General features: G+C 41.0%; 1 protein-coding gene across 13 annotated transcripts in view; it reads left to right on the forward strand.

Annotated features, from left to right (window-relative positions):
• The window catches only part of RAD51B (RAD51 paralog B), an 814,189-nt gene that overhangs the window by 541,585 nt on the left and 256,818 nt on the right, over positions 1 to 15,786 (forward strand). For all 13 annotated transcript variants that reach the window (XM_081513462.1, XM_081513465.1, XM_081513457.1 and 10 more), the window contains one exon: positions 6,295 to 6,398. In XM_081513462.1, the coding sequence (XP_081369588.1) occupies positions 6,295 to 6,398 (104 nt within the window). The remainder of the gene's footprint in view (positions 1 to 6,294; positions 6,399 to 15,786) is intronic.

A 15,786-nucleotide genomic window follows, 5' to 3' on the forward strand; every position in this document is an offset into this window, starting at 1 on the left:
ACCCAAGCTTACCTGTCTGACAAGCAGCCAAGCATGTGGGTCCTTTTATAAAATCCTGTTTTCATTCATGTTTAGGGACATGGAATTCTTTCAATAGCCACTACTGGCCATTTATGGCTCTGAACCCTGTAAACATCTTTTGGACCTGGGCAACACCTACAGTTGTATCACAGCACTTTTTTTTTTTTTTTTTTTTGAGTGCTTAACTCATTAGCGACTCCTTAGTATTCACATGTAGCTCTTCCTTGGTGAACTTTCAAATTCAGGCTCAGTTCATCCTGTCACTTAGTGGGCATCAAAGCCACAAGCTTCTAGAGTTTGCTTGAAAAATGTAAACCTATTGACTTTGGATTAAGGAAGATCGGATTAAAAATGTAAATCTGCTGCTAAAACAAATATATAATGTAGTTCAAAGTTTAGTAGTAATAACTTATTAACTATTTAACCACAATTTATGAAGCATCCTCTGGGTCTTCAACCTCGTGAATCAGGCATACTAATATAAATCAGACTTGGCCTTGGTCCTCTTAAAATATACATCAGAGGTGCTAAGAAAAGCACACAAGTAGCATGCTACAGAATAGAAAATGGCAGCAACATGAGAGAATAATATAAAGTGTTATGGGCATTTGAAGGAGGAAGGCCTTATTTCTGTGATGATCAGGGAGGTGGCATGTAAGGAGTATTGAAGATGATGCGTGGGCCTGGGGGTGAGGGGGACATGAGGAAGGAGTGATTACATAAAGAGCAGAGTCTTTATGAAGTGGAATGGAGGGAAGACATGTGGAGAGGCAGGTCGGACACAGCGGCAAGCGCACCAATCTTAGGAATTTAGAACTCTTCAAAAGAACTCGGGGGCCGCCACAAGTTTCTGAGCTTGCTGCTCATAAGTGGAAGGGCAACACACTTAGCTGTGTGCCTGGGCAGCTGAATCAAGCAGTAGATTAAAGGATGCTTTCATAGGGAGAAACTCAGAGCAGCATGGTGACCGCAGCCATCCCCAGGTGAAAGCTAATGTGCCTCTGATCTAGGTTGGACATAGGTGAGACATAGGATCTAGAATGGACATAGGTGAGACATTTACAGTGAAATGAATCTGACTTCACAGTTTATTGAAACTGAGAAGCACAGGAGAGGGAGACATTTTTTAAATGGAACTAAGGTTTCAAATCAGATTAACTAGAAGGCTAAAGAAGGAGGAGTAAGTTTATATGGGAAGCGTACAAGCCTGATTTGAAGATACTGAATTTATGGTACTCAAATTCATCATGTTAGGCCTGCAGATCTTGTAGTTGAAAACGAGGAACAGGTGCTGAGGTAAGTGGGACAGTAAGACAGAGGCTTAGAAGTCATTCCCCCTGGGGATGTCATCCTTGTCAACAGTGAGGACATCCCGCATGGAGCAGACATTGCAAGCTTGGTGGGAATGAGTCATTTAAGATGTTTAAAAATTGTTTTAAATAAGCCAGCATTTTACAATCAGAAGATTGTACTTAAAGTATTGGTTTTTAAAATAAGATCAAAAGATATGGCTAACCATGAACTCTTATTGCCATGTGACAATAGCAGCTGGAGCTGGTTGGGGCTGTCCCCTTGAAATCATGGGTGAATCGTGTAATTCACCATGATCTCCACTATTCCCCATCATCTCCTAGCACTTAATATTAGACAGACAGTGGATTAATGATTGCCTAGGGCTTCAAGGCAGGAAAGAAGATCTGAAGGCTTATGGCTAAGAGATCTGGAGTTTCTTCTGGGGGTTATGAAATGTTCCAAAGTTGATTGTAGTGATAGTTGATCAACTCTGAATATAGTAAAAACCATTGAACTGTATTGTACACTTTAAATTGGTGGATGGTACAACATGTGAGTTGTCTCAACAAAGCTGTTTTGTAAAAATGCAAGAAAAAGGAACATCAGTGGCTATTGTCCTTGCAGTGTTGGCCTTCTTACAGCAGAAAATACTTCTCTGTTAATGTGTCTCTATCAAAAACGGGGGAATGAAAGACAGACTGAGAGGTCCATCTATTTCAAGAAAAATGGGAGAGAGTACATCTCTTTGTGGTAGTGAAGACTTTCTACCTGCTAAGATGCAGACACTTGGTCTCTTTATTAATATACATTACCTTCCTAGCCACTGAAGGCATGTGGGTGTTGGGGAAATAACTGGTCATGACCAGCTATCTGAGGTCCACCCACAACTAAGGAGAGAGAGAGAGGGGAAAAGCAGAGAACGAAAAGGAATGGTCAACATGGTTGGTACAAAGAGAAACAAGAGGTTAGTATATTGGATGCTGGAAGAAGCTTTATCAAATGCTGGCAAGAGTTCAAGGAGGATGGCAACAGAGAAGTCAAGAGGTTACGGGACCATCCATCGAGAGAAATGGGGCCAGAGAGACGCAGATGCAGATGACAAAGCGTTCAGAACACCTAGTCCTGAAGTTAGCAGTGTGATCAGATCAGCACAGTCTAGATTATTTGTTTTCAAATTAATTCATATGTTTTCAATCATATGTGTGATGAACCAAGGTCATCCTAAATTTTATTCTCTCCTTCACTAAATTCTCCCTCAGTCTGAAACCCCAGACTTGTTGAGACCCTAATGTGGATGATATCCAATTCCCATATCTGCTTGAACCAGAGGAAAATATGTTTTTGGGGTTTTTTTTTAACCCATGGCTTCTCACCATCAGCTCTGTTGTGTCTGAGGCTGGATAATTCTTTGTTGCGTGGACTGGCCTGTGCATCACAAGGTGCTGAGCAGCATCCCTGAACTCTACCCTCTGGATACCATAGCACTCACACCTCGACATTGCCCACAGAATCACTTCCAGCCTAGAACCACTGAACCACATTTATCTGTTGCTGTATTTGAGCCCAGTAGTTATCAAATCCCCTATGAATATACAGTGGAGGTGAGGAATAGATTCAAGGGATCAGATCTGGTAGACAGAGTGTCTGAAGAACTATGGATGAGGTTTGTTACATTGTATAGGAGGTGGTGACCAAAACCATCCCAAAGAAAAAGAAATGCAAGAAGGCAAAGTGGTTGTCTGAGGAGGCCTTACAACTAGCTGAGAAAAGAGAAGAAAAAGGCAAGTGAGAAAGGGAAAGATATACCCAACTAAATGCCGAGTTCCAGAGAATAGGAAGGAGAGATAAGAAAGCCTTCTTAAGTGAACAGTGCAAAGAAATAAAGGAAAACAGTACAATGGGAAAACTAGAGATCACTTCAAGAAAATTGGATATACCAAGGGAAGGTGCCCTTCATGCAAGGATAGGCACAATAAAGGACAAAAACAGCAAAGACCTAACAGAAGCAAAAGAGATTAAGAAGAGGTGACAAGAATACACTAAAGAACTATACAAAAAAAGATCTTCATGACCCAGATAACCACGATGGTGTAATCACTCACCTAGAGCCAGACATCCTGGAGTATGAAGTCAAGGGGGCCTTAGGAAGCATCACTACGAACAAAGAGAGTGAAAGTGATGGCATTCCAGCTGAGCTATTTCAAATCCTAAAAGATGATGCTGTTAAAGTACTGCATTCAATATGCCAGCAAATTTGGAAAACTCAGCAGTGGTCACAGGACTGGAAAAGGTCAGTTTTCATTCCAATCCCAAAGAAAGGTAATGCCAAAGAATGTTCTAACTACCACAAAATTGAGCTTATTTCACACATTAGCAAAGTAATGCTCAAAATCCTTCAAGCTAAACTTCAGCAGTACATGAACCGAGAACTTCCAGATGTACAAGCTAGATTTAGAAAAGGCAGAGGAACCAGAGATCAAATTGCCAACATCCACTGGATCATAGAAAAAGCAAGAGAATTCCAGAAAAAACATCTATTTCTGCTTCACTGACTACGCTAAAGCCTTTGACTGTGTGGATCACAACAAACTGTGGAAAATTCTTAAAAGAGATGGGAGTATCAGACCACCTTACCTGTCTCCTGAGAAACCTATATGCAGGTCAAGAAGCAACAGCTAGAACTGGACATGGACCAACGATTTCCAGCCATAGTTGGTAACCCACTGGCGCTGCCTCCTGATCCAAAGAACTCTCACCAAGTTCTCGCATCCCTGAGGGGGCTTATGGTCCTGTTCATTACCACTCTTGTGTCCAAATGTGGGCCTGATTCCCTGTAGTAACCGGGGCTTGCATCACAGGCATTTCCCCTAAGCACAGGGTTAGGATCAACGTGGTCAGTAAACGTGCAAATGAACCTTTTTTAAAAACACCAAAAAAAAAAAAAAAAAATTTTGAAAAGGAATACGTCAAGGCTGTATATTGTCACCCTGCTTGTTTAACTTCTATGCAGAGTACATCATATGAAATGCTGGACTGGATGAGTCCCAAGCTGGAATCAAGATTGCCAGGAGAAATATCAACAACCTCAGATATGTACATGATACCACTCTAATGGCAGAAAATGAAAATGAACTAAACAGCCTCTTGATGAGGGTGAAAGAGGAGAGTGAGAAAGATGGCTTAAAACTCAACATTCAAAACTCTAAGCTCATGGTGTCTGGTCCCATCACTTCATGGCAAATAGATGGGAAAAAAGTGGAAACTGACAGATTTTCTTTCCTTGTGCTCCAGAATCACTGTGGATGGTGACTGCAGCCATGAAATTAAAAGACGCTTGCTCTTTGGAAGAAAAGCTATGACAAACCTAGAGAGTGTATTAAAAAGTGGAGACATCACTTTGCCGACAAAGGTCCATGTAGTCAAAGCTATGGTTTTTCCAGTAGTCATGTTCAGATGTGAAAGTTGGACCATAAAGAAGGTTGAGTGCCTGAGGAATTGATGCTTTCGAACTGTGGTGCTGGAGAAGACTCTTGAGAATCCCTTGGACAGCAAGGAGATCAAATCAATCAATCCTTAAGGAAATCAACACTGAATATTCATTGGAAGGACTGATGCTGAAGCTCCAATACTTTGGCTACCTGATGCGAAGAGCCAACTCATTGGAAAAGACCTTGATGCTGGGAAAGATTGAGGGTAGGAGGAGGAGAGGGCAACAGAGGAAGAGGTGGTTGGATGGCATCACCGACTCAATAGACATGAATTTGAGCAAACTCCAGGTATAGTGAAAGACAGGGAAATCTGGCGTGCTGCAGTCCATGGGGTTGCAAAGAGTTGAAGATGACTGAGTGACTGAACAACAACAAGCTTAAGACCATGCAGAGTTGGGAGAGCACCCTGAAAGATGGTGACCCAGAAAAGAGGACCAATTCCTATTTCACACAGAGGGTGAACATGAGATGATGCCATGAGCAGGCAACAAACGAGGCACTCAAGGCCTCATTTTGTTTTAGCTGATTCAGTGGACTTCAGCCTTGTGGTACTTGGTCTCCTCATTGGAAAGAGATGGTATTTTGAGGACACAAGGCAAACTACAAGTCCACTATGCCCCCTCAGGCTAAGACTCATTTCATGGCCCAGGGCCAAAGTGAACACAGGAGCTTGGAGGAGACCTCAGAATATGCTCCAGATGATACTCAGTGGTGACTTGTGAACGTGCCGCTAACACAGAAGAAGAGAGAAGTGCAGGAATGGGTTCCTTCTGGTTATGTCAAGAGAGATCAGTGACACTCTGGAGATGTCAGAGGGTAGCTGAAATACAACTTGGTATAGACTAGAAAGTCAGACAAAGTTTACTTCAGATCCTCCCCCTTATAGGAAAGTCTTAGAAGGTAAAAGAATGTTTCTCTTGGGATAAGAATGTCTAATACAGATTAGATCTAAAATGATGAGATCTTCCAGATTCCTCTTCTGGGTGCATGTATGTTCAGTGGTTGGAAAGGCATAGAAATTTTGTATACATATGCCACCATTTCTATATTGATAAGGGAAATTGAATTAAGAGTCTTATCAAGCTGGAAAAGTCTTACAACTTTATTGAACTAAGACTAGTTCATAACTGGCTCTTATTCTGTGTAGTCGAGTTATGCCTTTCTGCCGTGGACGTTGAGTAGCTTGATTTATTATTAGCAATGACTCCAACCTGCCTTGCACTGCAACCTCTTATTGATATATAACTCTGTTATCTCTGAGGCCAGTGGTGGTTACTTTCGCTGAGGCTGAAGGAAACCCATGCTGGTTTTTCTTTTTAGTCTCATATTCCTTAAACCTTTGCTTCCTTCTTTCCTTCATCAACTTTTGTAGTAGTGACTTGGGCTCCCGAGTACTGTCTGAGCAATGAACAGTGACTGGACTTTCGCTTAAGTGAAAGACCATGATGAGACTGGGTGTCCATAAGCATGTTTTTGTTCTGTGTCGTTTCAGGCACTTCTGGATCTAGCTGTGTGACAGCTGCGCTAGGAAACACCTGGAGTCACAGTGTGAACACCCGGCTGATTCTCCAGGACCTTGGTTCAAAGAGAAGACAGGTGAGTGCTTTGACAATGTTCTCTGACTGTCAAGGTCAGGGAACAAGATGTACCAGCAATCTGGGTGTTCATCTTCTGAAAGCACTGGCCATGCTGTTTGTCCTGGGTCAATACTGTCAGAGGGTGGGTAAAGAAACCAGTCTCCCTGCCTCCCTCAATAGTAGTTCTAATAAACTGTGAAGATAAATCACACACAAGAAAAAAAAATACAAATCATAGAGCGTTGCCCCCCGATTTTTGCCAATAGCTTGGTGAGTGACCAAGGTTTCCACCCCTAAGGGATCTCCAAAACTCTACCTCTAAAGGGTGAATGAATGATCATTTCTCTTAGCTAGTGTTTGTTAAGGGCTAGATAATTTGTGTATAAATTAAATAATGATGATGCTTTTTCTTGAAGTTAGGGTGTTTTGAAATCCTTAGGCCACACAGACTCTGCTAAGTGAATACATTCTTCTCCAGATCCTGGGTACTTTTGCGTTAACTCATAAACCAGTAAGTTAAAGTACTGAATGATGCCAGAAATTATCCAAAAGGATAATGACTCTCTCAGAACTGTCTATCCTGGACTCCTGCTGTCTATCCTGGAATCAATTCCCCACTTGTATCCAGAAAGGTTACTTTTTACATCTTTCTTAATCTCCCCTCCCACTCCAAAGAAAGGAACACCACAGTCTGACCCCTTCCATGAAAAGTTTCATAATTAGGAAGTTTATTTTTCCTGATATCTAACCTTAACTTTATCCCACTATGTGGACCAGGCTCCATCTTGATCTCTCCTACAAGCAGGAGAAAGAAGACAGGGTGATTATCCTGTTTTGTTGGGTGGGGCAGAATTCAGAACCCAGACTTGCCCATCTTGCCAAATATATAACAAATCCAAGTTATTAATGAAAGAGGCATGAAGTATCATGCTGGTGGTCCTTTCTGGAGAAGATGGTGGGAAGGGAGTTGTTGCCCTTTACCTGCATTAGGTAAACTGGCTGTTTTTCAAGGAATCAGGAATCATTAAAAACAGACATGAGCCTTTGCCTGTTGCAGACATAACTTTCTGAGTGCCCTTGGTTACAGACCAGAGACTTCTTCTTAGTTTGCTCGAGACTGTGTAAATAACATTCCAGCTCGATGATTGAGTCGGCCATGTTCTGAGAAGATAGAGCTGCTTGTTTTCACTGAAGGGAACATTCTTGAGTGTTCAGGCCCTGGCCTGCTCATTATCTCAGTGATACCTTTTCCCTGATGATTTAAGTATTCTGGGTTCTAAATCCATTACTTCTCTTTCAGTGGAACACATTAAAAAATGTTCCGGTAGAACCTAATAACCTTTGCTTTGTACCTTAAGTTATAAATCATGTGAAATAAACCCTGTTTACAGCCATCAGGGATACCATTAAGGACTGTCAAGCAACTACTACCTAAACTCTAATTTGAGAAAGCAAAATTGCTTGTGAATGCTTTCATTTTCATGGAGCCTTAACTTGATGCCTTCAAAACTTGTAGTTTATCTCTGTTCTTGATTTTAGATGGTACACACAGATTTTCTGATTCAGTTTATTGTATACGGTACCATGGATTCCAGGTTCCCAGATCCCAGTTTTAGTAATTCTACTTAGCATTTATTAGTAAATAAAGAAGTCAGGGCCACATTTTTCTTTTCCTTTTGTTTTAGTAAATTAACTAGTCATTTCTATTTTGTCAGTGTCAACAGAAAGTAGCTGGCGGGCTACTGTTATTTGTGTACCTTTGGTGAGTGGAGGATTTGGGTGGCTCTTGGTTCTTGGCTCATAAGGTCAAATGCAGGCCACTAGTCACAAGAAGAACAGAAAGCAAAGCAGGGATAGATCAGTGACAGTCTATCAACTCCTATCCTATTAGACAGGTCAGCAACGGTATCTTAATCTACGAAGGACAACTTGTTACCATCATTACTAATCAATCGAGTGGACTTAAATGTCTTTGAATCATGTTTGCACACAATAATCAGAAATTAAAGTAAAATATGACCAGTGTTAAAATGGCCAACCCAAGCAAAAGAATGTACATTTAATTAATTTATAGAAACGTATGTGACTTTTGGGACCAGTTGTTAAATGTGTGGCCTAACAACCAGGATAAATGTTGGTATTGAAAACATGTCTCTATTTAATGACCTTATCTTGCCTTAGCAGAGGGTGTACCTAGTGATTCACTGAACCTTTCCTGTGATCTTACTTCATGATCAAGTAGAAAAGCCATATGAAAGCCAAACTTTTTCTGGGATATGGGCACAAAATAAGATTTGAAAGCTACCTTTTAAGGTAATTGCACAAAATATTTCCTTCTAACTCAATTTAGTAGGAGAATTTGCGTGGACCATTCTAGTGTGGGCAGACCCATGGAGCACCAGCTACTTGGGGAGGATACCAAGATAGCTTTCTTTTTTTTTTTTGTTAATGCACAGGTAGAGGCCACTAGACCAAAGGATCAAGGTTATAGAATAAGGATTATGTTTTATCCCCTTTCTATGACACTGAGCTCTACAGCAGGGTTCTTGAATGTGAGGCTTAGTCTGAGACCACAGAGCTGGAAGGGGGTCAGGTCAAGCTGAGCAGATCCGCGAGCCGATTAACCCAAGAGTTGATTTGTATAGTCCAAGGCAAGGAGTCCACTGTGGGTGATTATTTTCTTTACACCCTGGAAACTTTGTAAAATTATATAACCAAAAAAGAAATCTCCTTATCAGGGCACAAGCCAAGTTAATTCTCTTGTTTATTCTGCTTCAGGGTTGCAAAAAAAAAAAAAACCTTTTAAAAAGCTGGGAAACATTTTCTTTTGGACTAATTTAGCTTTTTTTCCATTTGACTTTTATTTACTCTTTCCCTCCTCTCCTTCAATCTTGCCCCACCCTTTTTGCAGCATTTTTATTCTTAACAAAGACATATCCTTTAAGTAGAGTTAAAATGACCTCTACTAGGTGTTTTGGGGGTTTTTTTTGTTTTTTTTTTAATGTTCAAAAATATGTTTGGGTCCACGATATGCATGGTGTGGGGATGCAAAGAAGTAGAAGACACAGTTCCTGCCTTCAGGGTTCTTCCAGTCTAGTACAGGAAATGAACTAAAATACAGTGAGTAAGTTAAAGAGCAGACTCACACTGAGGTCCTGTCACAGGCAGTGTTTGATTTGTGATCTAATAAGTGGTTAAAAACGATAACTGCTTTGAAGCCAGAGGAAGGTGAACTCCTCAGAGGCACATTCGTCTTTTCAGGAGAAGGTGGGACTTGAGTATCACTTTAAATCATGATTTCTCAAGCCCTGATTTCCCACTCACCACAGGAGCATTTACAAAATACCAATGCCAGGGCTGCACCCCAACCAAGTGAATCAAAATCTCTGCTGATGGGGCCAAGAGTTGGTGTTCATTTTATTTATAACACTCCCTCCAGTGCTTCTACTGTGCAGCCAAGGTTGAAAATCTCTGCCTTAAACAGATCAAATTAGGTGAGTGAGAAAGGAAGGGGAAGATGTGGGAGGGAGGTCAAACAGCAAAAGAAGAGAAACAGAAGGACAGGTCATGTGTTCAGAAGATCCAGGCTGAGGTTTGCCTTTTAACAGGAGCAGAGGGTTTGGGTCACACATTCATTTGATACACCTTTATTTAATCACCAGCATCATGCATCCAGTGACCATAGAGGAGGTGGCGGCTGCTACAACAGAGGAAAACCATGAATGAGGCAGCGGCGCATAGAATGGATTGGCTAAGGACTCCTTTGGGGCAGCTCTTATAGTAACCAGGTGCCTTGTAACGAGGGACTGGAAAAGTTAGAATGAGGGTGGTTATACTTTAAAGAATGATGGAAAAACTTGATGAAATATTCATACTATTTCTCATCAGATCCTCATGTAGTCTGTTCATACAAACCACATATGGGATTATATAAATTTTTAAGTGCCCTGGAAGGAGTAATGAAGTAAATTAATCCCAACTAAACTTCACACCCCCTTGATGAAATAAATATTATGACTCTCTTATTTCAACAAATTGGAGAGAGGTAACTTTTTCATATAGGAGGTTTATTTAAATGGACTTTACAATAATATTTTCATCTTCTGCTTAGAAGACACTCTGAAGTTACAGAACACTGGAGGGAAGAGCCTAAAGACCAATCTTATTACTCAAACTCTGATTCTTACTTGAATCCTTAGACTTTTTCGAAGCCCCCGGTTATTTTGCATCTTGAGAGTATTTAGTGTTTCCTTTCTGGTGACGGAATTCTTCACTCAGTATCCGTTTTGTGTTTTGAAAGACTCAAACCCCATCACTGTGAAGATTTTGTAATGCGTGCATGCTCAATCGTGTCCAACTCTTTGTGACCCTGTGAAGGCTGTGACTGAATCTTAACTGTGTACCCTCAGAGGCAAGAGAAATGCTTGACGCTCACACATTCGATGCATGTATTTTGAAAAAGAAAAAAAAAAAAAGGAAACTCCTTGCATCCACACATGAACGCAATCTTGAGGAAGAAGGATATACTGCCTATTTAGAATCACTCTTCCCCATAGAAGTTGAGTTTTGCACTGTAAAAGTTCCTTTAAATTATTAGTAAAAGTCATTTTTAAAGGTGAACATCAAATCTTATAATTCAAGCAGATACTTCTATAGATATACTGTAAGAATACTGAATATAGGAATATCTTTTTGCAGAACCTGCCTGCTGGGAGCTATAGGAGAGTGGGAGCCAGGCTTCCCTTGAAATCCTAGTTGGAATTCCTTTGTGTAAGCAAGCCAGAGGCCTAAACACAGACCCAGGCCGAGCACAGGAGGAGTCCTGCAGCTGCTCTCAGGGAACAGGCAGCCAGGGGACTTTGGCCGCAGGGAAGGATAAGAAATCTTTGCTGCTATCTTCCACAGGTCTTAAGTTCTCTACTCTGTGGTTGGAAAGGCTTAATGATGGACTGAAAAACTAAAAGAAAAGATGATAAATCTTTTCTCCCAGATAAACTGAAGGGCAGATTTGGGGCAAGAATGTCAAACATATATCCCTATTCACCCAAACAAAGACAGAGATTGGAGATGATGTTTTGCCTGATGTTAAGTCAGTTTTATAAACCTTTATGAACCTCTACCTTTGTAAAATGGCTCCAGGGCACTCATCTTGTTTGTTCCTTTATTTTCTGCCCCAACTCATCTGCTTTTCTTAAGCAGAGACTGTTTTTTTTTTTCAACGGTGACTCGATCCAGCCAGAGGAGAAGTTTGGCTGTGCTGCAGGGGTGGGAGAAATGTCTTTTTAAGCATAAATATCTGCAGAAATAGCAAAGGGAACAGAGAATCCCAGCCAAGTACATTGCTTTGGGTATAAATGTTCCCTCCCTTTCAGAGCCTCTCATGTGTGAAGTCTAACCCACTGCTCACACTTTTCCATCAGAAGTGCTCTAATAGCTACTGAGAGTCTGGGAGAATGTATGAAAGGGGACCCCAAAATGGGGACTTTTAAGAGGATTCTTTTTTCAGGTCACTAGGTAAGTGTATTAAAATCTGAAGAAATCTCACCTAAAAGTAGACAGTAACAGCAAATGAATGCAGTGAACTAAGACTCACAGAGCAGAAAGACAGGTTCTGACCTAGAAAGGGTAACTCACATACCCAAGTGCACACTTCCTGTTTCTATCTCCATGTTCGAAATAAGAATATAATTATCTTTCCCACTACTTACCAAAAAAACCTAAACTCCATGGGGCTCCCTTTGAAAAAAATCAGTGTGCTCCCAAAATCACTCCTTGTGAATGGGCTAAAGTAGAGAAAACTTTTCCCTTTTCCAATGAAGAGGTTCCATTGGAAATTGACAGCTTAAAATGTACTTTGCACAGCTGGCCCCATGCTTCTGATGGGGGTGCCCCTTTCATATACCTTGCACATGAAAGACCACAGACCTCTGCTGAGGAAGAGTGCCCATGTCCCTAGGAGATTTTGAGCCACTTGAGGTCAATAGAAGTTTAAAGAGAAATCAAACCAAAGCTAGAGTTGGGGAACAAGCATAAAGTTTTAAATGTCTTTTTTTTTAAATCAAATAGAGTTGCAAAATTAATTGTTGCCACCCTTTAAAAAAGGTTAAAGTACCTTTAACACCAGAAAGTAGAAAGAATACGTCTGTGAATAAAGAATACTGCTATAAATTGAATACATTTGTTTTTATGAAAGAGTACATGTCTTCATTTCTCTCTTTGAGGATTACAGTCTCTCGACGGTCAGGGGCTGAATGAGTGGTCCAGTCACTGAGTGTTTAGGTGACTTCCCCAGTGATGAACCACCCATTTCACCGGTGTTTTGTTACCTCCGTCATTCTCCTCCAGCTCTGACTAGTTTTATTTTCACACACTGTCTGGCACCAAATGTCCTTATTCAGTGACCCTCCCACCTCTAATGTGCCAAGTAAACCAGAGCAAATAGGTGAATGAGAGATTTCTAGAGAAATCTCAGCTGTGGCAGGAAGTAGAAGAGACTCAGGGCTTTGGAACCAAACTGAAGGCCTCATTGTCAGGCTAGGGAAACAACAGAGGAAACAACTACAAGATCTCGTGGACAAGGCAGTGACCCGGGGGTCAAGGGTGCTGATAATCCGTTGGCTCGTTTGAAAATGAAGGTTGGACAGGGTGTTTTATTTTAGCCTTGGTTGGTTAGCTTTAGAAAGTGAAGTCACTCAGTTGTGTCTGACTCTCTGCGACCCCGTGGTTAGCTATGAGTGAGGAAAAAAATGGGGTTCTTTGGTTAGGAGAAGCAAAGGGGAATGAAGGATTCCATATCTCTATAAAGTGCACGCTGATTTACAAATGACCCAGCACTTTCACTAGAACAAAACCATTTAGAATATGACAGTGTCCCACCTGAGATACCCTCTAGGAATCATCTCATCCAGTGATTATCAACTACACTGGGAGGGAGGCTTAAGAGGAAGGGAATATATGTAAACTTACAGCTGGTTCACGTTGTTGTACAACAGAAACTAACATATTGTAAAGCACTTAACCTCCAATGAGCAAAATAAAAAATAATAAAATTTAAAACAAGAAAACAAACAAAATCCCAAGTGTTCATTAACAGTAAAGATACCTAGGCCCTGCCCCCAGTGACCACTCAGAGAGGGCAAGCACTTTCGGTGATTCTCACAGGAGTGGTCCTCAGACCCATAGTCTATTCTAGTCCCTCCATCAGAGGCTGAGCAATTAGGGGTGACTTATTCAGGATCACACAACTAGTACACACGTAGAAATGGAACTGAAGTTAGATTCTCCCAACTTCTAATCTGTTGCTATTTTCACTTTGCTGACTTTTAGTAGGAAAACTGGGCATAAAAGTCCCCAACCTAGTCAAATTACTATATTTGCAGGTGAGGTGATATTTATATTCCCTCTGACTTTCAGTGGTTCATAAAAAGGTTCTACAGAACTCTGCAGAAAAATATTTTTGAAAGGTACCATCCCACCCCACATTGCAATGAATTGTCAGCCTTTTAACTTCTTGGGCCCAGACATATGAATAAGTGACTTTTTCCAAGTTGAACCTCACCATGAACGTGGACTTCCCAGTTGAATGACTTATAGGCAACATCCTGCAAACAGGGCTGACTTCTGTGCCACTCTCCTGCAAATGGTCTTTTGTGCTCATGGAGGGTCACCCTTAAAATCTTGAGCTTCCTGTTGTCTATCTTCATAGGCTAGATGTGCTCAATGGTTTTTGAGAACTGGAGTTGTGTGTCTGGTTTTCTCAACATGGGAGAAACTTCATAGTTATATTTTTTAAGTGTTTGCATCTTTAGTTTGAGAAGTCAGAGTGGGACAGAGAGAGCAAAGAAGGCAAGAAGTAGCCCATGTGGGGACCTGTTTTCTACCATCTTGGGGTCCCACTGTTTGGTAGTGAAAAATATCCTTTCTCCATTTCAGTGCTCTAGGCAACACTAATTTAAAGCCTCTTTAATTTCCAGGAATGGAAGGAAGTTCTTTGTGGGTATCAGATTTGATAATTCCACATGCATTTTTCCATTAACTTTGACAACAACCTTTTAGTATACATCTCATCATCTTCCTTTTTACAAATAGATAAACTGGGCTAAGAGGATAATACTGTATATCCAGTAGTAGTATTGAGATTTGAAGCCAAGTTTGTGTTAACTCTGGAGTTCAAGTGTTTTGGGCTATACCATATTCTCTAAGATGAAGTTTATTTTTAGTTTAGGAATGAAATGAGATGCTAGAAAATGAAGCCTTGTCTTAGTGATGATTCTTTTGGCTTGTAATGTATAGCTCTTATTATCTTTCTGTCTGATTTTTCCCTGGGGATGGCTAGATTTTGAGTGTCATTGAGCTTACCTCCAAAGGTTACTGAATTACATATTAGAACAGCACTTCTGCTCTGGGGTAGGGACGTTAGGAAGTAGATGATGGACCACTTCTTGCTTTTTTCTCTCACTCTTGCCATTATTTGGCTTGTGACTTCTGGCATGTGACTGATTCAGAATGCTCCTTGCCCTATCTGTATACATGATTTGAAAAACATAGTTTGTCACACATATGAACTAAGGAGGTCCAACTTAGAGAACTCATTGTCTGGTTGGTTGCTGTGGATGGTTGAGTGTGCCTGCCTGAGCCTGTGGCGTCTGCTTCTCTCCCAGGGATCTGCATAGTATGGTGCCAGTTTGCATTTCAGTCTAATTGGAGCAGTGCACAGGGTGGGGCTTCAGACCCTTCCAAAATCTTAATGGCTTATGAAATTAGGTGTAGGGGTATGGGAAGCAGACAAAGCATTTGCATGATGGAGATGTGAGGGGAAATGAATCAAGTATGTCTCTAGAATTCTATTTGAATATATATGTCTGATTGCATGACCATAATATTTTATGATATGATAAACATTATCTAATGCATGATTGGTTGTCAACTGCAATATAACTCATTGAGCTTTCCTGATTTCTGCTGATCTAAGTAATTTGGGATTTTCAGTTACCAGAGTTGACATACTCACTCCTTCCTTCCCTCAACCTTTTCCTGCTCTGTTGATCCTCTCTCCACACCCACCCCTCCAGTCACCTTCAGATTTTTAAACCAATGACTGCTGGCAACTGCCTTAGAGTTCAAATGCTTGAAGCAGAGATTTTTCCACAGAGGGTCTCTTTCTGAAATTTCCCTTCTTGGCTTGGCAAAGCTTAAGAGTTCTGGCGTCTAGGACAAAGAACATGTGTGCTGAAGTCTTGGACCCTTGTTTTATTGTTACCAAAGGGATCATGATTTGGCGAACACCTTTGGAGAACCAAGCTGCAGTGGCCTGACCCATGCCTACTTTCTGAATCCTCAACTCAAAACTGGCAGTGAGCGACTGAGCCAAGATCATGATCCATGACTCTAAGTAACAGAATTCCCTG

This window comes from Giraffa tippelskirchi, chromosome 7 (assembly GCF_054371585.1).
Source record: "Giraffa tippelskirchi isolate mGirTip1 chromosome 7, T2T-mGirTip1v1.2.pri, whole genome shotgun sequence".
NCBI classification, from domain to species: domain Eukaryota; kingdom Metazoa; phylum Chordata; class Mammalia; order Artiodactyla; family Giraffidae; genus Giraffa; species Giraffa tippelskirchi.